Source organism: Pipistrellus kuhlii, unplaced genomic scaffold (assembly GCF_014108245.1).
Source record: "Pipistrellus kuhlii isolate mPipKuh1 unplaced genomic scaffold, mPipKuh1.p scaffold_m20_p_6, whole genome shotgun sequence".
Lineage (NCBI taxonomy): Eukaryota > Metazoa > Chordata > Mammalia > Chiroptera > Vespertilionidae > Pipistrellus > Pipistrellus kuhlii.
This window is the reverse complement of record NW_023425562.1, coordinates 57,731,947-57,752,377: the sequence shown is the minus strand read 5'-3', so window position 1 is coordinate 57,752,377 and position 20,431 is coordinate 57,731,947. Positions and strand designations below refer to the sequence as shown.

At 57.5% G+C, this 20,431-nt stretch overlaps 2 protein-coding genes across 2 annotated transcripts in view; both read left to right on the top strand.

Annotated features, from left to right (window-relative positions):
• Window positions 1-7,030, top strand: part of ADAM33 (ADAM metallopeptidase domain 33) — a 13,591-nt gene extending 6,561 nt beyond the window's left edge. The window contains 18 exon segments of the mRNA XM_045574435.1: window positions 337-415; window positions 604-680; window positions 766-955; window positions 1,194-1,409; window positions 1,594-1,760; window positions 1,850-1,975; window positions 1,977-2,165; window positions 2,689-2,866; window positions 2,972-3,061; window positions 3,254-3,449; window positions 3,602-3,710; window positions 3,813-4,011; window positions 4,103-4,180; window positions 4,291-4,399; window positions 4,488-4,626; window positions 5,700-5,790; window positions 5,954-6,022; window positions 6,287-7,030. Coding sequence (XP_045430391.1) covers window positions 337-415; window positions 604-680; window positions 766-955; window positions 1,194-1,409; window positions 1,594-1,760; window positions 1,850-1,975; window positions 1,977-2,165; window positions 2,689-2,866; window positions 2,972-3,061; window positions 3,254-3,449; window positions 3,602-3,710; window positions 3,813-4,011; window positions 4,103-4,180; window positions 4,291-4,399; window positions 4,488-4,626; window positions 5,700-5,790; window positions 5,954-6,022; window positions 6,287-6,343 — 2,359 coding nt within the window. The 3' untranslated portion in view covers window positions 6,344-7,030.
• On the top strand, window positions 6,616-20,431 carry GFRA4 (GDNF family receptor alpha 4). The gene is made up of 7 exons (XM_036419839.2): window positions 6,616-6,693; window positions 8,459-8,531; window positions 10,450-10,963; window positions 11,062-11,171; window positions 11,263-11,397; window positions 12,087-12,178; window positions 18,815-20,431. Exons 1-7 carry the CDS (start codon window positions 6,616-6,618, stop codon window positions 18,905-18,907), a joined length of 1,095 nt encoding a protein of 364 aa, XP_036275732.1. The 3' UTR covers window positions 18,908-20,431.

Here is a 20,431-nt window from a genome sequence, read left to right as displayed (position 1 = left end):
ATATATATATATATTTAATTGATTTCAGAGAGGGAGAGAGAGGTGGAAACATCAATGATGAGGGACAATTAATGATCGGCTACCCCCTGCATGCCCCTTACTGAGGATCAAGCCTGCAACCCAGGCACCTGCCCTGACCAGGAATCAAACTGTTACCCCTGGTTCATAGGTCAGTGCTAAACCACTGAGCAACACCTTCTGGGCTGAGTGCTTCTTAACTGCTAGCCCTGTGCCTCACTCACAGAGCTGCTCAACTAGCATTCAGGGAGGAAGGCGGGAGGGCATCCTGGGGGAGGCAGAGCTGAATTAGGTGATCCCTACAACACCCCTTCCCAGCAGGCTGCTGGCCGCAGGATACACAGAAACCCACTACAGCCCTGACGGGCAGCCAGTGGTGCTGGTCCCCAACCAGAGGGTGAGACACTTCCATGGGCACTGAGGACAGGGTGAGGGGTGCCCCCAGGGCCTCCCCACCATTCCGGCCCCATTCTCCTGTTCCTCAGGAGAGGCCGGAGCCAGCCCTTCCCCTCCCCCAAGCCTGCTTCCTTGCCCTTCCCACTTCAGTCCTGGCTGGGATTTGAAGCTGGAACCCTTGCTCTCCAGGATCATTGCTATTACCATGGGCGTGTGAGGGGCTTCCCCGACTCCTGGGTAGTCCTCAGCACCTGCTCTGGGATAAGGTGAGGAGTTCTGGGGGAGAGGGCTGAGCCTGGGGCTGGGGTAAGAATTCCCTCACACCGCCTTCTGCACCCCTCTGCATCCCAGGGGTCTGATCACGCTCCGGAGCAATGTCAGCTATTATGTGCATCCCTGGCCAGCGGGGGCCGCCGAGGGTGTCTCCACCCACAGGATCCTCTGGACAGAGCAGCTGCTTAGCTGGAAAGGGGTCTGTGGCCAGAAGGATCCTGAAGACAAAAGGAACGTGACCAGCCGTTCTCCTGCCGCCCAGATCAGGGTCAGGGCCGCAGACCGGGGTGGGAGTGGGCTGCAGTCCCCACAGCCCTCCAAATCCCAAAGACAGGAAAGTGTGGCCCCGGTTCAGGGTCTCCTGTCCCGGTATTTATTTGGAGGCTGAAGAAATGAAGTTCTTGGAAAATTTTTAAAGTTACCTTTGTGCTCCCCGGGGATTGGGGTTGGTGGTCAGGGCTCAAGCCAGCAGCCTGCCACTCGGGGTCACTGTTGCTTCTCAGCAGGACTGGCGGGAGGCCCAGCGAAGCCCGAAGTTCCTGGAGCTGTACATCGTGGCGGATCACACGCTGGTGAGAGGAGACTCCAGGGGGCTGGCGGCTCCGAGGGGCCAGTCAGCCTGTCACATCACCACTTTGCTGCCTTCCCAGTTTGTGACCCAGCACCGGGACTTAAACCACACCAAACAGCGGCTTCTGGAGATCGCCAACTACGTGGACCAGGTTGGGGCGATGGGTGGGAAGACACCCCACGGTAGTGGCGGCCACAGGGGTGGGCAGGTCCCCGCTGGAGGAGGCAGGCTTGGAGATGAGGAGAGAGAATGTAGGGGGGACAGAGGGGAACCCCCCAGCAGGATGGTATGCCTGGCCCCTGCTTCAGGCCTGTCCTGGCCTGCCCTGCCCACAGATTCTCAGGACCCTGGACATCCGGGTGGCGCTGACTGGCCTGGAAGTATGGACCGAGCAGGACCAGATCCGCATCACGCCGGACGCCAACAGCACGCTCTGGGCCTTCCTGCAGTGGCGCCGGGGGCTGTGGGGGCGGCGGCCACACGACTCCACGCAGCTGCTCACGTGGGTGCCCCCCATCCCCATCCACCCGGGTCCCTGCTGGGCGGCTCCTCCTCCCCGCGCCCCCAAGTCACGCTGCCCTCCACCCTCAGGGGCCGCGCCTTCCAGGGCGACACCGTGGGCCTGGCCCCCGTGGGAGGCGTGTGCCTCGTGGAGAGCTCTGGAGGCGTAACCGCGGTGAGCCCCGTGGGGCCGGACCCCGGACCAGCGCGGGAGTGCGGGGCCGTGTCCGCAGCCCGCAGTGACCGTCCCCGCGCCCCCGCAGGATCACTCGGAGCTCCCCGAGGGCACTGCAGCCACCATGGCCCACGAGATAGGCCACAGCCTGGGCCTCAGCCACGACCCCGACGGCTGCTGCGCAGAGGCGGCAGCGGAGCCGGGCGGCTGCGTCATGGCAGCAGCCACTGGGTACCGGCGACCGGGGGACCAGGCGACCAGGCTACCTGGCGACCGGGTGGGGAGGGAGAGGAGGAGCTGCTAGGGAGGCTCCTGTGGACCCCGGGGCCCTTCCTCAGCTTCATTCCTTTGGGCGCATGCTTCTCTCCCAGTTTCCTCTTCTGTAAAATGGGGGCTTGATCCACGTACCGGCCTTACCTGGAGTAAACACGGGAAAGGGCGTTCTCACGGGTGTAAAGATTCTTTTCAGAAACACCTAGCCAGGCTGTTCCTCCAGGAGGGGCCGCGCTGGGTTGGGGTTCGAGGTTCGAGGCTCAGTCTCGCGCAGCTGGCTCCGGGAGCCCCACCCTCCCGCTCCGGTCTGGCTGCGGGACTCCGCTTGGTGACCTGCCGCTCCGGGCTCTGCCCTTGGCGCATCGGAGACGCCGGCGCGCGGCTGTGCGGCCCAGCGCGGGGGGTCCTGAGGGCGATCGGAAAGGGGCAGGGGGTTCGGGGGGGTGATCCCCGCGCGCCCCGACGCCTTTCCCGCCCGCAGGCACCCGTTCCCCCGCGTGTTCAGCGCCTGCAGCCGCCGCCAGCTGCGCGCCTTCCTCCGCGCGGGCCGCGGCCCGTGCCTCTCGGACGCGCCGCGCTCGGGGCTGGTGGCGCGGCGGCCGCGCTGCGGGAACGGCTTCGTGGAGGAGGGCGAGGCTTGCGACTGCGGCGCCGGCCAGGTGAGGCCCCCGGAGGCCCCGGCGGGCTCCGTGCCCCCTCCATCCCCCTCCGCCCAGCGCAGGCGCGGCTCCCTCACCGGCCCCTTCTCGCCTTCTCGGCTCCAGGAGTGCCCCGACCCCTGCTGCGTCGCCCACAACTGCTCGCTGCGCGCGGGGGCCCGATGCTCCCGCGGGGCCTGCTGCGCCAGCTGCCAGGTGAGGGCAGGGCAGGCCCGGAGGGAAGGAGGGGGGGGGGCGCCCTGTTGGCCCCGGCAGATTGGCGCCCCTGCGCCCGGGCCCACCCCTCTCTCCCGCCGCCCTGTTCCGCCCCCAGCCCCGCCGTCGGCGCGGACCTCTCACTGTCCTCTGTGTCTCGGTCGCCCTCCCGCCTCGCGGTCGCCTTTGCAGCTGAAGCCTGCGGGCACGCCGTGCCGTCGGGCTGCGGGAGATTGCGACCTCCCCGAGTTCTGCACGGGCGCCTTTCCCCGCTGCCCCCCGGACCTGCACCTGCTGGACGGCTCGCCCTGCGCCGGCGGCCGGGGCTTCTGCCGGGACGGCGCGTGCCCCACGCTGGAGCAGCAGTGCCAGCAGCTCTGGGGGCCTGGTGAGAAGACACGCGCGCCCCTGCACTCCGTCCCTACCCTTGGGTCGGAGGAATTTTCTCCTCTAGGAAAGACGTGGGGGTGGGGGTGGGGACGAAGGGGGAGAACTGAGGGCGGGGGCAGCCCAGTCCCAGCCCCGCCCATGCCTCTCCAGGCTCCCGCCCAGCACCGGAGGCCTGTTTCCAGGTGGTGAACTCGGCCAGAAACGCCCATGGCAACTGCGGAAGGGATGCCGAGGGCAACTACGTGCCTTGTACGCAGAGGTGAGGAGAGGAGCAGAGGGACCGGAAGCTGGGGAGTGGGTAGGAGACAAGGGACACCCTCCCCCCCCCCCCATGCTGCTTGACACGCCAATTGTTCTCCAGGGATGCGCAGTGTGGGCAGCTGCAGTGCCAGGGCGGGGAGCAGAGCCCGCTGGCGCCGCACACGATGCCGGTGGACTCTACCCTCCGCCTGGACGGCCGCGAGGTGACTTGCAGGGGAGCCTTCCCGCTACCGGGGGCCCAGCTGGTCCCGCCTGACCTGGGCCTGGTGGAGCCAGGCACCCAGTGTGGACCCGCCATGGTGAGCCCGCCCACCCATCCCCTCCCTGCCTCTGAGTCCCTAGGCCAGAGCTTCACTCGCCCACGGTGCTGAGTGCACACCATGCCCACAGGTGTGCCAGGACGGGCGCTGCCAGAACACTACCTTTCAGGAGCTGGAGCGCTGTCTGGCCGCCTGCCACGGCCATGGGGTGAGTGGTCTTGAGTGTGTGTGTATGTGTGTGTGTGTGTGTGTGTGTATGGGGGGTGTGACCTTGAGGTCCCTGATCCCATGGGACCCTCCTTCTCTCTTCCTCTGCAGGTTTGCAACAGCAACCATAACTGCCACTGTGATCCTGGCTGGGCTCCACCCTCCTGCGACCAGCCCGGGCCGGGGGGCAGCCTGGACAGCGGCCCTGTGCAGCCGGAAAGTGCGCACATGGGGGGGGGGGGGGGGCACGTGGGCCCGGGCCCCGCGGTGCTCCTCCGGAGGACTCAGACCCACCCTGTCCTTTGCAGACCACGACGCCTTCCTGCTGGCGGTGATCTCCAGCTTCCTTCTGCCTCTGCTACCCGGGGCCGGCTTGGCTTGGTGCTGCTGCCGGCAGCGGGGATCCCAGCTTCAGCGATGCCTGCGGGGCTCAGGGAGGGACAGTAGGTAGGCTCTGAGGTCCCTGCTCTCTGAGCCCACTCCTGTGGTTCCTGCTCCTCAGAGTTCCGCGGGGCCTGGGACAGCTTGGGTGGTGTCCTTAAGCCTCGTCCCCAGAGGCAGAGAGGCAGCTGAGGTAGTGGAAAGAAGCCTTGAGCAGGAGGCACCAGGGGCCAAGGGTGCGGGTCCCTTCCCTGTTGCTGTGGTTCAGTCCCTTTTTGTCCATCCTCCTGTCTCTCCTACCAAGGAGGCTGCCTCATCTTTGACTTTGCCCTGTTTTCCACCAGCTCCTAATGCAGTTCCTGCTCCACTGTGCCCCTCAGGGCCTCCCAGCCACGTTCTCATGAGCTTTCGGCCTCTGTCACTTCCTCTGCCTAAATCTCTGCCGTTACCTCCTTCAGGTCCCTCGATTCTGGGTCGGCCCATCTTTCCACTCGGTACCACTGGTCAGCTATAGTGTCAGTGGCCCTTGTGCCAAGGCCCCGCGCAGAACCAGCTCTCATGACCTGGGGGGAGGGTTCTACAATTCCACGCCCCTTCACTGGGTCCTGGGCAAGGCAGGCCCCTCATAGCCACATCTGACACAGCCTGGCCTTGGGTGTACCTAGCACAGCTGAGGGGAAAGGGCAGGGTTTGGGCTGGAGATAGGGACAGAGGCCATCCTTGGCAGGGGTGGGCACCAGGCAGGTCCCCGGTGCCAGGTGAGGGACGTTGGCACAATGAGCAGTGATTGCAGTTCTGTGGGCAGTGGTGCAAGGTGCTCAGAGTGTGGTGTACCAGCATGGGGGGGCCTCCAGGATGGGAGTAACAGCATGTCATCGCCAGGGCAGAGTCTGGAGGGCAGTGGAGACTGTTGTGAAGAGACATGGAAGTGGCAGGCCCTGGGAGATGGGGCATGGGCAGCTAAGAACGGCTTGGAGTCATCGAGGGCAGTATGGCCACCCAACGGCAAAGAGAGCAGAACAGCTGCCACTAGAGAGAGTGACCGAGGGCAGAAGGGTGGAGACTCAGTCAACACAGAAGGCGGGGGAAGGGGTGTCCGGCTCAGTAGCACTGTTCCAACCTCTGATCTCGCTGGCCAGGCCCAACGATGGCCCATGCAGGGATCACCCGCCGGCCAGGGCTCAGCGCCTGGAGCTGGGCCCGATGACCACTGGAGAGCCCCGCCCCTCAGTGAGTGAGGGGCAGGGGAGATGGGGAAGGAAGTGAAGGGGTGGACCCTTGGGCCCCCTCTGTACACTTAACACCCAGCCACCTTGAGTCCCCTGTGCCCTGCCCACCCAGAGACCACTGCCAGCTGTGCTCACAGCACTCATTCTCCGCCCATTGCTCCCAGGCACTGAGATCCCTGCCAGAGCCCAACAGCCGCCTTGAGAACCCTGTGCCCTGTGGCCCTACCTGCAAGGTAGGTGGGTACCCTGATGTGGGGGCCTCCACCTCCACTGCCCCTCAGCTCACTGCTCCCTACTCTGGGGTTTCTGAGCTTGGGTTCTGGAGCTGCTGTCATGGAGGGCAGATGCTGGAAGCGTCCGGAGTGGGGGAGGGAGAAATGATGGCTCTTCCTGGGTCATCTGTCCTCACGGAGGGAGGACAGGGGGTCCCTGCCGCATGACCCACAGCCTGAGGTCCCAGTTCTTAGGGGATGACCCCTCCCCCACTTCCTTTTCAGCAGGTCAAGTCCAGAAGCCAAGATCCTGCCTCTGTTGAGAAGGGGATCCGGGGATGAGGACACTTAAAAACAGGTGGCTACTGGCACTTGGACCGTAAGTCAGCTGGCCTGTACCTTCAGGCAGCTGGCAAGTTTCTTCCCCAAGTTACATCTGCCCTACCCACTCCCGGACCCCAGAAGCTCATCAGAGTTTGCCCAGTGCTCTCTCTGCTCTTTAGGGCTGGATCATGCCAGCCCAAGAATGCATCTGTTCTGTAAAATTTCCCAGGTCTGAGAGACCAAAGGAAGAGGCTGACAACACTGTCATTACCAGAGCTTATTAAGGGAACATGTACAAGGTACATCTTGAGCAGCGGCAAGACCAAGTGGACATCCACCACGCCATGCGGCAGCCGCTAAGGGGCTGTGTAAGACGGGCAGGATGGGCAGGGGTACTGGGCGTAACCCACCCAGGTAAGGGGGAAAGGCCTTACACACTAAAAATCCATGATGAACAAACTATTGACCTTTTTAAGTAAAGATGGGATCAATAACAGTGCCACCCCAAGCCAGGTGGGAGCCAGAGGCAAAAGGGAAAGTCAGCCATGGTGATCCTGTGGCAAGTTCTCTCTCACCTCATCCTGCAATAGAATGGCAACTTGTAAGATCTCCTAAGATTCCATGACTGGCACATGCTACTTACCATAATGCTCTGTGGTTCCAGGGATTAAGAAAAAAAAAAAAATCCACTTAATGGGAGGAGTGCAAAATGACATTTCAGAGCGTGTAAAGAGCTGGGGGAATGTTGCAAGTGTCTGATCTTCCCATCGGCAGCACGGAAGAGGCAGCCCCCAGCTCAAGAGGCTGGATGAGACTTTTCTAAAGTCCTGCATTCTTTGTATCTGCGAGATTTTGATTTATAGAGATGACTGAGAGGACCTAGAGAGACTGATGCCATTGAAAGTTTTTATCACTTACAGTCCCCAAGAAAAGGGGGCAGGCAGGGCTGCATGGGGAAGCATCGGGCTTGTGAGGAAAGACTGGAGCGCTACCACAGATTGGAGGAGGGTGAGGCAACATGACCACTGGGTGTCGTGGGATCCTGGGTTGGATCTTGAAACAGAAAAAGGACATTAGTAGAAACACTGGAGAAATTAAAAATGATCTGTAGTTTATTGTATTATACTAATGTCAATTCCTTAGTTTTAGCAATCTCTATATATAAAAGCCTAAGCAACCAAACAACAGGTCAACCGGTCGCTATGATGCGCACTGACCACCAGGGGGCAGATGCTCAACACAGGAGCTGCCCCCTGGTGGTCAGTGCACTTCCACAGTGAGAGTGCCACTCATGGCTGGCGAGCACAGCTGTGGTGGCATCAGCCTCTCCTGCCTTTGTGGCAACGCTACCTCTGCAGCGCCGGGCTGGGATGAGCAGGAGCACCTGGCTCAAGCTCCTCCCTGACCACCTGCCGCTTCCCGCACTGCTATATCCCTTGGGGGATGTCAGACTGACAGCTTTGACCCTCTAGTTATACGATAATTACGAGAGATGCTAACACAAGGGGCAGTTGGGTAAAAAGTGTAAACACAACATTATTGCAACGTTTGTTCAAGTATGAAATCAGTTAATAATAAAAAGTTAAAAATAGCCCTGGCTGGTGTGGCTCAGATGGTCAAGCATTGTCCTGTGCACCAAAGGTCACTTGTTTGGTTCCAGCCAGGGCACATATCCAGGGTTCAGGTTCAATCCCTGGTACACGTACTGGGGGCAACTGATCAACGTTTCTCTCCCTCTCCCTTTCTTTAAAAAATAAAAATGAAATAAAAACATATATTTAAAAAAGTTAATAAAATTATAAAAGAAGGCAAAGAACAATGTTTCAAAAAGTTAACTGTGTAGAATGGGAGAGACAAGGCCTCCTGGGGTAGCTGTAGGTGTTGTGTGGGGAGGAGGGAGCTGTGGGGTCCATCTAGCCATTCAGCCTCTAGATTCCCTGGCTCCTTGGTCTACCTGAGGCGGAGCTCAGGGTGGGGACTCAGTGGGGGCGGGAGCCATGCAAAGGCTCCTCCCAGTGGCAGGAGTGCTCCTGTCAGCACAGTCTCTGGGTTTCTACCCACTTCAGCTCAGGCAGGGCAGGAAGAAGGCACCTGTCCACCGGGGTTCTGCTGGCGCTGTCCTGTACTCTGCAGGCCGGCATGGCCCGCTGCTTGGGGCCCGGGAAGCTGCTGCTGCTGCTGCTGCTGCTGCTGCTGCTGCTTCTGAGTGAGTGGCCGCCTCTTCCTCGGACCCTGGAACTCTGGCCTCTATCTCGGATTCTCGGGGACAAGAGGGTGATTCCAGGAAAAGCTGGACGGCAGGAAGTGTGGCCAGTGAGAGACCTGTGCTTGGGGTGCAGGGACACCTGGTAGTTTGCTCACAGGGCTCTGCTCATCCTGCCTCCTGCCTCCTGCCCAGCTCCCTGCCCCCTTCCCAAGCCCCACTGTGGTACTGGTGCCTCAGGAACTTCCTTTTTCCTATTGCTCCCCTCTCCCAGCTTTCTTCCCCTTCCTCCAGCCTCAGCCCTCCTCCTTCAGTCTTAGAGTTCCATACTGACTTCTTGCCCGGCATCTTCAGTGTCTCCGTGCCACTCATCTGCTGTCCCACCCGCTAAGACGGTCTCTTCCCCACATGAAGCATCGTGGAGGGGGTCACACTGGGTGGGATGGGGAGCATGAAAGCAGGCAGAGGTTCAAGGCAGAGGAGATGTTGGAGCCGAGATGTGCTGTTTTGAGGGTGATGATGAGGTAAGGGTGTTCCTCACGAGGGAGACAGGTAAGCAGAGGAGCAGAGGTGGAGCCAGGACCTTAGGGGACAGACACGGGGACTGTGTATCTGGCTGAGGCCTGGGAGCAGGAGGGGCTTTGCTGGGAGAGAAGGGCAGAGTTCGCCTGCTGCGCTGTGTCCTGGAGGAGAAGGGGAGGAGAGGGGGGAAGGGGGCTCACCCCTCTCCTGCCAAACCGTTCACTTACATACCCGCTCCAAGTCCTTAGTGTCTGTCTGTCCTTCCAGCAGAGAGGAGGGCACTGAAGCCACTGCAAGAATCACCAGGGCACCCAAAAGAGGTGGCCAATGCCAGAGAGGGGCCCTGCTTCAAGCCCTGAAGCAGGGGACCCCCTCAACATACACAGTGAGATGGGGTGGGGCCAGGCTGGGGGTGTCCTGCCAGCTCCTAGGGGCTCTGAGAGCGTGAGGGGCAAAGGGAGCCTGGTTTGGTGACCGAGCTTCTAAGAGGCTGCCGAGTCTCAACCTCTGGAGATGCCGGCTGGGCTGGATTTCGATGTGGCCTGCAGCACCTGTGCCTGGAGCACACCCTCTGCCCAGCCAACGCCTGGTGTGTGCCGGTTGTGCCAGGGGCACTTTTTGGCCCTGTGGCTCAGGACAGGAGCCCCGGAGGACTTCTCTCAGATCCATACCTTTACAGCCAGACTGTCCAGTGCCCAGAGCCCTTCCGAGAATCCCCTTTTCGCCTAGCTCAGTGGTCGGCAAACTGAGGCTCTTGAGCCACATGGGGCTCTTTGGCCCCTTGAGTGGCTCTTCCACAAAATACCATGGCCTCGGCGAGCCTATTTTGAAGACGTGGCATTAGAAGAAATTTTAAGTTTAAAAAATGTGGCTCTCAAAAGGAATTCCAATCGTTGTACTGTTGATATTTGGCTCTGCTGACTAATGAGTTTGCCGACCACTGGCCTTGCTGGTAGAGGGTGGAGGAACCAGGAGGAAGCCAGAGTCCAGATGGGGCAGCATGGGTTAGACGGCCGGAAAGGAGCACCAGAAGGGAGTGGAGGGGGAAGACTCCAGGGCCAGTGTAGGTCAGAAGGAGAAAGAACCAGAAATCTATGGACCCGTTTGAAGGGTCTCCAAATGAGAGGGGGGAGAGAGGGAAAGAAGAGAAAGAAGAAAAGCTCAGCATGCATGAGTGAGGATGAGGGGTATCCACTGTCCTCAAGGCAATCTCTGATAAGTCTTCATTAACCAGGTCCCCAGAAGCTTTGTTTCCCCGCGTCAGGGGCCTCTCATGGGAGTGGGAGGAGACTCGGGGATCCCTCTTTGGATGGGTGGGATCGTTTGGGGAGAGGGGTCATGCCTGGAGAGGATGGGCCTCGGCCTCTAGGGGCAAGGCCCATCCTCTGATGTGTTGCAGGAATCCCCGGGGCCCACCGCTCATCCCCGCGACGGCCGGCCCGGTTAGCGCCGGTGGTTCACACCTCCAGGCCACCCTGCGTTCCCCTGTTCTCCGCGGGGAACGCATCTCAGAGGGGCCCGGGGGCCGCACCGAGGACTGACCGCAGTCTGCCCGCCCCGACTCTAGGCTCCACGAGCTCGGCCGCACGGAACCGCTGCGTGGACGCGGCCGAGGCGTGCACGGCGGACGCGCGGTGCCAGCAGCTGCGCACGGAGTACGTGGCGCGGTGCCTGGGGGGCGGCGGCGGCGGGGCCTGTCCTCGCGCCCGCTGCCGCCGCGCCCTGCGCCGCTTCTTCGCCCGCGGGCCGCCCGCGCTCACGCACGCGCTGCTCTTCTGCCCGTGCGCGGACCCCGCGTGCGCCGAGCGCCGGCGCCAGACCTTCGTGCCCGCCTGCGCCTTCTCCCGGCCCGGCCGGCCGCCGCCCTCCTGCCTCGCGCCCTTAGACGCCTGCGAGCGCAGCGGGGTCTGCAGGTGCGGGCGGGGGCGGGGCTGGAGGGGCGGGGCTGGAGGGGCGGGGCTTTCGGGGATGGACGCCCATTGGCTCACGGCTTTCCCTCCGCAACGCGCAGACCCCGCCTCCTGGCCTTCCAGGCCTCCTGCGCGTCCGCCCCTAGCGCCCCCGACGGCTGCCCGCACCCCCAGGCCTCCCGCTGTCTGCGCGCCTACGCGGGCCTCGTAGGTACAAAATGCAGGGGCTCGGGCACGGGCGGGGCTCCCCCGGGCTTCCGCCGCCTGGTGAACCGATTCCTGCGCTCTCGGGGTCCCCGCAGGCACCGCGGTCACCCCCAACTATGTGGACAACGGGAGCGCGCGCGTGGCGCCCTGGTGCGACTGCGGAGCCAGCGGGAATCGGCGGGAGGAGTGCGAAGCCTTCCGGGGGCTCTTCACCGGGAACCGCTGCCTGGGTGAGGGGCCGGGGCCGGGGCAGGGCGGCGGGGGAGTACGCTTGGTCCTTACTGCCCCCGACCAGGCCGCCCTGCGGCGGGAGCCTGTGTAAGAGGCGAGGAAAGGGAGGCTTTCTGCGGCAGTCAGGCAGGCCCACTCTTCCTCTGCTGTCCTGCTGCCCCTCAGAGAATCAAAGACCAAAGTAAGCTCCTAGGGGTGTGTGGGCTGGTGCCCCTGCGGGCGGGCGGGAGAGGACCTGGAACGGAACTAGTTGAGATTCCTGCTTCTGCCACTTCTGAGGCAGCTCCATCCCAGAGGCACCGACAACTCCTTTCATTGATGGTCTTGCCTTCCTCTGGGTAGCTTGGTGGTTCCCTGCCCAGGCTGAGAGTTAGGGGGCCTGGGTGTGAAGCCCTCCTCTAAGCCATTTTGCCTCCATCTGTAAAATGGGGGTGATAACTGTCACCCTCCCAGTGAGGATGGAAGACGACAAGGTTTGTGAGGCACTCAGAGCACAGCTGTCCTTTCTTTGTTATTCCTTACCCTGCACCTTCCATTCCAGAAGCTAGTCCTTGCAGACATTCTGTCTTCCAGCTGTTCGTAGGGAGAGGCCACGGAGGTCCCCAGGGGTTTCTCAGTTTGTCCCCAAGGAGCTTTCCCCTGTGCTAGGGTTTCCCAGCCAAGCCCACCCTGACCCCTCCCTCTGTAGATGGCGCTATACGGGCCTTTGATAGCTGGCAGCCCCCAGCCCTGCAGGACCATCCAGACTCCAGCCAGCACCTTGAGCACAGCCTCCTGCAGGTAGGTGCAGGTAGGGGGTGGGTGAGCTGGCACCCCCTGCACCTGTTTCTCCAACCCTTCCATGCCAGTTGGGCCTAGATGGACATGAATGACCTGGGATGGGGGTGGACACAAAGAGCAAGGGCTAGGCTTCGGCCTCAAGCCCACACTCTGCTCCCACCCTCCAAGGTCTCCTCCACAGATGGGCTCCTGAAGGGGTGCTCCCTGCTCTCCATCTCTCTTCCCTGGCTTTCCAGACTCTGCTCTGACTAGGACAGCAGACCTTGAACAGCACAGCCAACTATTCCTGCCCCCTTCTCCCTGCCCAAGGTACCTGGCCACCTCTGTGGCCTACTGCCCCACTGAAAAGGGACTGGCTTACCCTCCCGCCCCACGCTGGCCCCAGTGCTCTTGGCCTGCTGCCCTCTGCTGGACTGGACATCCTGTGTTCTTGTCCCCTGGAGTGAGGCATAAGCTCATGGTTTTCCTTTCAGTAGGTTCCTTGGTTGTAGGTCTCTTTCTCCACAGACCCTGGAACAGTTGGGGTTTCCCAAAGGGTAGGCATGAGAGGGGGTCACCTGTGTAGCCAAGGCCTCACCAGGCTCCATGATAACCTAGAGAAGGTGAGAGACCAAACTCCAAGAATTATAGATTTTATCAGCCCCCAGATTATACCTTAAAGAGTAATCTGAACAGATTTATAGGCAAAACCCCCTCTAACACTGCAGCCTTTCATGGCTCCTTCCCAGTTATGTGCCACCCATGATGGTAATCACCTGTGTCTCATGACAAACGTCCCATGACAGAGTGATATGTTGCTTGGTGGGTACCACCTTGAGTAGGTGAGAATCCAGTTCCCTGCATTGCACTGGCCATGTGGCCACCTACCCCATGGTTTAACCCAGCACTAGGAATAGTGTCCACAACTCAATAAATCCATGTGCACTAAGACCGGCCTTGCTTTCATGTGATCTGTGTCCGGGACCTATGGTTAGCCACAGGATGTGTTTCTGTTGGCCTGACGACCTCAGATGGCTTCAGAATTTCTCTGGGCTCTGTCTCCTCACCTGAACTGAATCAACTGCCAGGTTCTAGTGGCAGGGATTTTGATTGCTTTTATCTATTTGTTTTACTTCTCTGCTAATACAGATAAATAAACTACATTTCCCAGCCTCCCTTGCAGCTAGGGGTAGTCATGTGACATAGTTCTGGCCAATGAATGGAATTCACAGATGAAGCTTCCAGGAGAGCTCTTTAAACTGGACCTGACTTGCTGACTGACCCCTTGAGTCGCCTCAACCCTCCCCTCTCCTTGCCAAGACCTTGGTTGCAATGTCTGGGATAAGAGCACTATCTTGAAAATTAAGCCACTGCACCAATTCCAGCCTGCTTCCCTCTGGACTTTTCAGTGCATGAGAAAAATGACACCTCTACTTTGTTTAAGGCAATTTCTTCCTAGGCTTCTGTTATTTGCAGCCAAACCTAGGCCCTCCCTGGTTGACACAGTCCCACCTTTGAGGTGTTTGGGAGCCCGGGATCCCATACTCACTTAGCGGAGCCCCACCTCAGCGCTTACTGAGCCCAGCCCTGACTGACACTTGAAAGAAGGGGCAATGAGGGCTTTGTTTTTTATTCCTGCATATTCTACCTGCAAAGAATCAAACCCTCTCCTGGAGCTGAGGGAAATTTATCATTAAAGTTTTTGTGAACGTTCTGTGTGTATGGCCAGTGTGGACCCAATGAAGCCAAGGGCATTGTGTTAAATTTCAGTTCTGCAAAGGAGTTTGGGGAGGAGAGGGCAGAACAACGGGGAGACAGATACTAAGCATTCTGCCCACCTCCTCCTTCCTCACAACTGTGGAGACTCCTGATGAGTGAAGGGATCCTATGGCTCCAGGCTGCTCTTCTCAAACCTGGTTGAGGCTTGCCAGAGGCCATGAATCTGGTGGAAGTGGACGTGGCTGTTGGTGCTTTGCTCCAAGGCTTCTCTGGCCAGGGCAACCCATCCCCAAGGTGCTGGGAATGTTGGCTGCAAACACTGCTCACAGCTGCCTCTCCTCTAAAAGGAATGCCTGTAAAGTTATACTCTACTCCCTACATGGACTGCAGCCAATGACTGGCGGGTGTGGGGGTATCGAGGCCTAGACTGCTTGCCTCACATGGGACAATTCTGTATGCCAGTCTTGCTCCAGAGCTCCATGCCAGATCCCAGCTGAGGCCACATCCGAGATAGCTCCTTCTCCTGCCCACTCCTGCCTCCTTCACTTAGGAGGTTCCCTGAGGGTAATCACTCCAATGAATCAGGGCCTGAGAGTTCCTATCTTGGGCTCAGCTTCTGGAGAACCTGACTCAAGACATGGGTTAGGAATGGACCACACCAAAGCCCAGGCCTGGGGCTGTCCTAGCCAGAAAAAGAGTCACCAGGTCTGATACTGAATACTTAGGAACTCACAGCAAACCCACAGACACTCTATGAGGCAGCTGTCAACCAGCCTCCCAGCTTCAACCAGGACTCTCCTGATTGAAACCAATCACAAATCCCACTGGCTTGGGCACCGGTTCAACCATCTGAGTTTCAGGCTCAGCTGTCTCCAGGGGTTCAAATGAGTTGCCCCTGCTGGCCTGTGTTTGGCTCCCCTCTGCTGCCAGGCAGGCTCTCACCCGGGGCAGGTAAGAATGCCAGCAGCAGCCTCCCATCTGTGATCTCTCCTTGTAGCATTCTCAAGAGAAAGGCACCTCCCTTCCCCAGCATTCACGGACTGTCCCAGGCAGGACCTGGTGGCCCCAGCAGGGGTTATAAGCCTCTTCCAGTGGCCTGGAGAGTGGCATTAGCCCACTGAGATCACATGGAAGGGGAAGGCAGTGTCCGGTGGAAATAAGGAGAGGAATTGGGCCAAGTGAGAGTCCAACCTGTTTTCACTCTATGAAGAAGGAGGAATGTTCTCAACTACCTACACCTGCATGGGAGCGGACACCTAGGGTGGGCTGGGGAGGTACTGTGTGTGTTGGTGGTGGGGAGGGGGAGGGAATGGGAGCAGGATGGGGAAGTGAAAGCATCACCATGTCCTGCTCACCATGATTGCATGGTGGCCCAAACATAGAATTAAATTCCTGCTACATAACTTGCCTTACGTGAGAGTATGCTAAGCTCTCTTACTCGATGTTGTACTCAGATAAATTGGAGTAAAACTTAGGCATGTACCTTTCAAAGCATTGGGAAGATCTAAGTGAGCAGAACCTAGCTGAAAATTGCACAGCTGTTCCATGGCAGCGGGCTGTCTTCCTTCAGCACTAATCTCCAAGCAGACAGACTCAGGCGGAGCCTCTAGCATCAGACAAGGCCCAACGAAAAAGAGGCTTCCTCATTGGCGCAGGGGGAAAATGAAAGGTCCCTGGGCCCCCTAGCCTGGCTGTTTTCCCCCAGAGTGAACATTTTGTGTGGGTGGCCTGAGGCTCTTTGGGGCATGGACCCAGCCAGCTCTGCAGAGAGCAGCCAAGAGAAGGGACAAGGTGCTTTGGTCTGTGAAAGGCACTGTCTTGCCACTCCTGGGCAGTCAACTTTCTGGAGGTTTTGTTGCTGTAGTGGGCTGAATGGTGGTCCCAAAGATATTATAAGTCCACATCCTACGCCATGGAACCTGTGAATATTACCTTATATGCAGGCAAAAGAGTAAATATTACCTTATATGGCAAAATATGTGATTAAATTAAGGATCCTGTGAGCGCTTATTCTGGATTATTTGAGGGGACCCTAAATCCTTGTATAAGAGAGGCAGAGGGAAATGAGACACAGGCAGAGATGGGAGTGATGTATCCACAAGCCAGGGAATGCTGGCAGCCACCAGCAGCTAGAAGCAGCAGGACCGAATTCTTCTCCAGAGCCTCTGGAGCAGGGGTCTTCAAACTTCTCTCATTATGAGAATCACCTGGTGGAGGTGTTAAAACACAGATTCCTGATAGCACTTCTTATAGTTGGGATCTGGGAATCTGTGTTTTAACAACTCCACCAGGTGATTCTCATAATGAGAGAAGTTTGAAGACCCCTGCTCTGGAGGGACAGTAGCCCTGCCACACTGATTCCAGACATCTGGCTTCTGGAACCGTGAGGATAAATTTCTGTTGCTTAAAACAAGCAAGTTTGGATAATTTGTCATAGCAGCCCCAGGTAAATTAATGGAGTTGTGTAAGGTTGTCAGAGTCTGGTTTCTGTCACTTCTGCCTACAAAGGTCCTGGCTCATACATGGTGTTAAGTCTGGCCAAACATCTCAAGACAGAGTCCAGCTGCGGCCCCCACAACCAGGGAGGGGTCCTGCCACGCTTGTCCACATCTGGGGTCCGTCTCTGTGTCTGATGAGGTAGCCTGCTTGCTGTCACTCTCTAACGTGCACTCCAGGAGACTGGCCCTGGCCCTGGAGTCTCTGTTAGCAGTATCAACATTGGGCCGCTAGCTGCAGGTGGCTGGGGGGCAGGGGAGTGAGGCAGAAAGGCAGGTGCTAGAAGCTTCTCTTGATTTATCGGTGGAAACTTCACGGTTCATGAATGCCCACTCTGGCTTGGAGCCTGCTGTCTATGGCACAGGGTTGATGTGGAAACTGCTCACTGCCCTTCCCTCACCTTCCCCGCCACTCCCTCCTCAGAGAAGCAGGGCCAGTGTCAGAACCAGCTCACTGTTACAGCAAGAGGGGATATTAGCAGTGAAACTTCCGGAGAAGCAGGAGGTCACGGTTCTGCAGGGCTTCAGGAGACACCCCCCACCTGGACAGAAATGTGCTCGTGAGTCTGCCACGCATGTGAAGGGAGGCAGAGACACGGCCCCGCCTCGCTGGGCTGCAGGCCCAGGGAGGCCGGGGTTGAAGAATATCTCAGGAAATTGTTCTGCCAGGGACATGTCACTCCACCCAAAGGCGCCTCCAGTCCCAGCCAGAAGATACAGAGAGGAAAATGATGATAAGTACACACACAGCAGAACAAAATACACAAACAACCTTACGAACTGAGCCTCAAGGGTTGAGTAAATGAGGGAAGTCCTGGTGTGCGAATGGGCCCGGCCGCGGGGCCCAGGCCCTGCTCCCTGCGCAGCACTCTTCATGCATTGGCTGGGATCGTCTGGTCTAGTCCCTCGAGCTGGGGACACAAGTCAGAAGAGAATTCTTGCCAGGCATGTTCCACAGCCAGTAATGCAGGGCTGTAGGGTGTCTGTTCAGGTGCAACCCACACAAGTGTATGGGACTGGGGACTCAGTTACCAGAATGACATTGCTGTTGGTGACAGGATTTTCCGAAATGATGACTCAATCTTGCTAATGTTATGAAGAAGACGGTATTGATTGATACAATAGTCGCAAATCTGGAAAACTGACTGTATATTAAACCAGCTCTCAAATGCTTTGTGTTGTGCTCGCTTCGGCAGCACATATCAAATGCTTTGTGTTGATAATAGGTTTGGATTCTACAGGGAAAAAAATAATTAGAAACTGATTTTCTCACATACACAAATATCCAGCAAGATGTCTAAACATCAAGTGGGATGTGGGTCAGTTCCTTGTTGGGTAGGACAGTCCTGCATGCCACAGGATGACCACCTTCTGGCCCACCCGCTAAATCACAGCCATAATCCCAAACACCTCCGCCTATTTCCAAAATGTCCTCTGGAGGGCAACCTTGTGCCAGTTGAAAGCCATTGCCCCACAGGACCCACCTGCCCCAACTCCTACCACTGCTGTTATAGCCCACTTTGCTTTTGCCCACTAGACACGCTACCACCTCTGGGCCCCCACACCAGTTCCCTCCTTGTTCAGCTCCCTGCTCAGCTGTCACATCACAACTGCCTCTTCTCAGCACCACCATGTAAGGTGGCATGTCCCCAGCACTCTCTACCTGCCCCATTTTTACCTTTCTTCATGGAACTAACCATCTGACATTTTACCCAATATCTGTCTCCCCCACTACACTGTAAACTCTATGACAGCAGGGATTTTTGTCTGTTTTGTTCACTGTAAGGTCCCTGGTCCCTACATAATGCCTGGCCAGGCAGCACACCCTCATGACCTGCCTGTATAGGAAGGATGAGCATGGCAGACACACAGCAGTCACTGGCCTATGGGGATTTTGAAAACCTGCTGGGCCCTGCCTTCGGGTGGGGGAGGCTTCTGCCCAGGCCCAAATCTGGCCCACATGTGAGGGGGCCTTGGGTCGTGCCCTCAGACACAGCTTTCACAGCCATCTCCTGCCTGCAGGTGGTTCTAATTACATTTCCTCAATAGTCACAGGGTTGGTTGGTTGTTTTCCTTTGTAAAGGTCAGGCTAGTGGTTTCTCTGGCAACTCAATTCCCTCAAGAATGTACGCTTTTTTTAAAAAAAAATTTTTTTTATTTTATTTTGTTGATTTTTTTATAGAGAGGAAGAGAGAGGGATAGAGAGTTAGAAACATCAATGAGAGAGAATCATCAATCAGCTGCCTCTTGCACAACCCCTACTGGGGATGTGCCCGCAACCAAGGTACATGCCCTTGACCGGAATCGAACCCAGGACCTTTCAGTCCGCAGTCCGACGCTCTATCCATTGAGCCAAACTGGTTTCGGCGAATCTATGCTTTTTATTTTCTATTTTCCAGCACAGGTCCAGTAGTTGGCTTTATTTCTTTGCCTCCTTACCCAGATGCCTCTTCAAGATGATGGCTTTGGAGTTATGAGGCTCCAGAGGGAAGACCACATCCTGCACTTGATTCTCACCTGGAAGCGGAGTCACTAAATATCACCGGATCATTGTTCACAGGTGCCTCTTACTGTTTGGACACTAGAAGCAAGATGAGTTAGCTTTTCCAATACCCCAAGACTCTAGCTTTCAGGACTCTCCACCCCTTTCCCTTCTTTGTAAACTAATTCTGGAACTCAACTCTTGTGATGCCTTGCCAAAAGCAGCCAGTAACAACCAACACATACTATGTTCTGTTTTTCCCCCCAACTTCTTCCCCTCGAGCTAAAAAAAAACACCCAGAGGACACATCATTTGCTTTCCAAGCTATCCAACCTAACAGCCTTACCAGATGGTCTGCCACTGCCTGGGAGGGATCCCCAGCTGTGCTGCCCGCTGCATCTGCTTGCCTGCCACCTGGCTTCGAACCAAACCAATGCCACGTGTTCGAGGTTTTGGTTACAGTTACCTTCCACCTCAAGGTACCCATTTGTGTATTGGTGAGAGTAAGAAAAGCTACCTGCTACAATAAAGCCTCAAATCTCAGTGGGTCAGGGGAGTTCAAGTTTGCTTTTTAGTGATGCAAAGACCAGCACACGGTTCTTGCTGCTCAGGTGACCTGCCTCTAAGTGGTGACTCAGGGATCCAATTCCCCCCAACATCTTCCGACACCTGACCCCCAAGGAGTCCCAGGAAGGAGCAGGGTATGTGCCAAGTTTGGAACTTGTATGGATCACTTCTTCCGACAGTTCTTTGGCCACGGCTGTTTATGGCACCAACCCGATTGATCTGGGTGTCCAAAGTGAAATTCTACAGGTTTGGTGAACACACAGCCATCTCTGCCACACTACTACTGAAGCACAGGTTTTTATCCTGTCAGAACACTTGACAGCTCTCAGAATAGTTTCAATGTCCTCCCGATTGGTGGTAGCAACCACCAGTTTTCCAAAGGTTTTCCTGCCTGGCCCAGGCTCCTCCAGCCTCTTCTCCCAACTCCTAGACCTTGATCCTCGCCCACCCTTCCTTGTATGAACCACCGACCTTCCTGGCGCTGCTTTCTCAGATGTCCTCAACTCATCCTCTGGGCTTTTTGCACTCTGCACCAGGGCAACAAAATGCACTTCTAACCCCATTTCTGAGGGCAGGAGCTGCCTAAAGTGGGGCTGGACATGCAGAAGGCACACAGACAATACTTTCGATAACTTCATCAAAAACTGAAGACCAATGATGATGCTGCGGCCATGGGGACGGAACCTATCAGCACACCTGAGATTTAGTCATTTGTAAAACCTAGAGACATTCAGGAGCCCGTGAGGAGACGAAAAGCTGAGATCATGGGCAGCGGGCAGGCCCAGCATCGGCGTGGACTGCTCTGCACACCAGACTCCACTCTCATTTCTAGGGCACCAGGGTCAGTGGGACATCAGGAAGTTCCTCCAGAGGCATCGGAGGTGCCCACCTGCTGGTTTTACACCTTCATCTTCAACTGCCAAGTGCTTCCTCTGAGGCAGCTTGAAATTTGGGAACCATTAAAAAAATTTTTTTCCTTTAGGCTCTAATGACCAAATAGTAAAAATAAAA

Coding starts and splice junctions, on each gene's coding strand:
- GFRA4 (XM_036419839.2), top strand. CDS start 6,616: ATGTACAAGGTACATCTTGAGCAGCGGCAAGACCAAGTGGACATCCAC. Junction 10,964..11,061: donor GAGCGCAGCGGGGTCTGCAG/GTGCGGGCGGGG, acceptor CGCAACGCGCAG/ACCCCGCCTCCTGGCCTTCC. Junction 11,172..11,262: donor CGCCTACGCGGGCCTCGTAG/GTACAAAATGCA, acceptor GGGTCCCCGCAG/GCACCGCGGTCACCCCCAAC.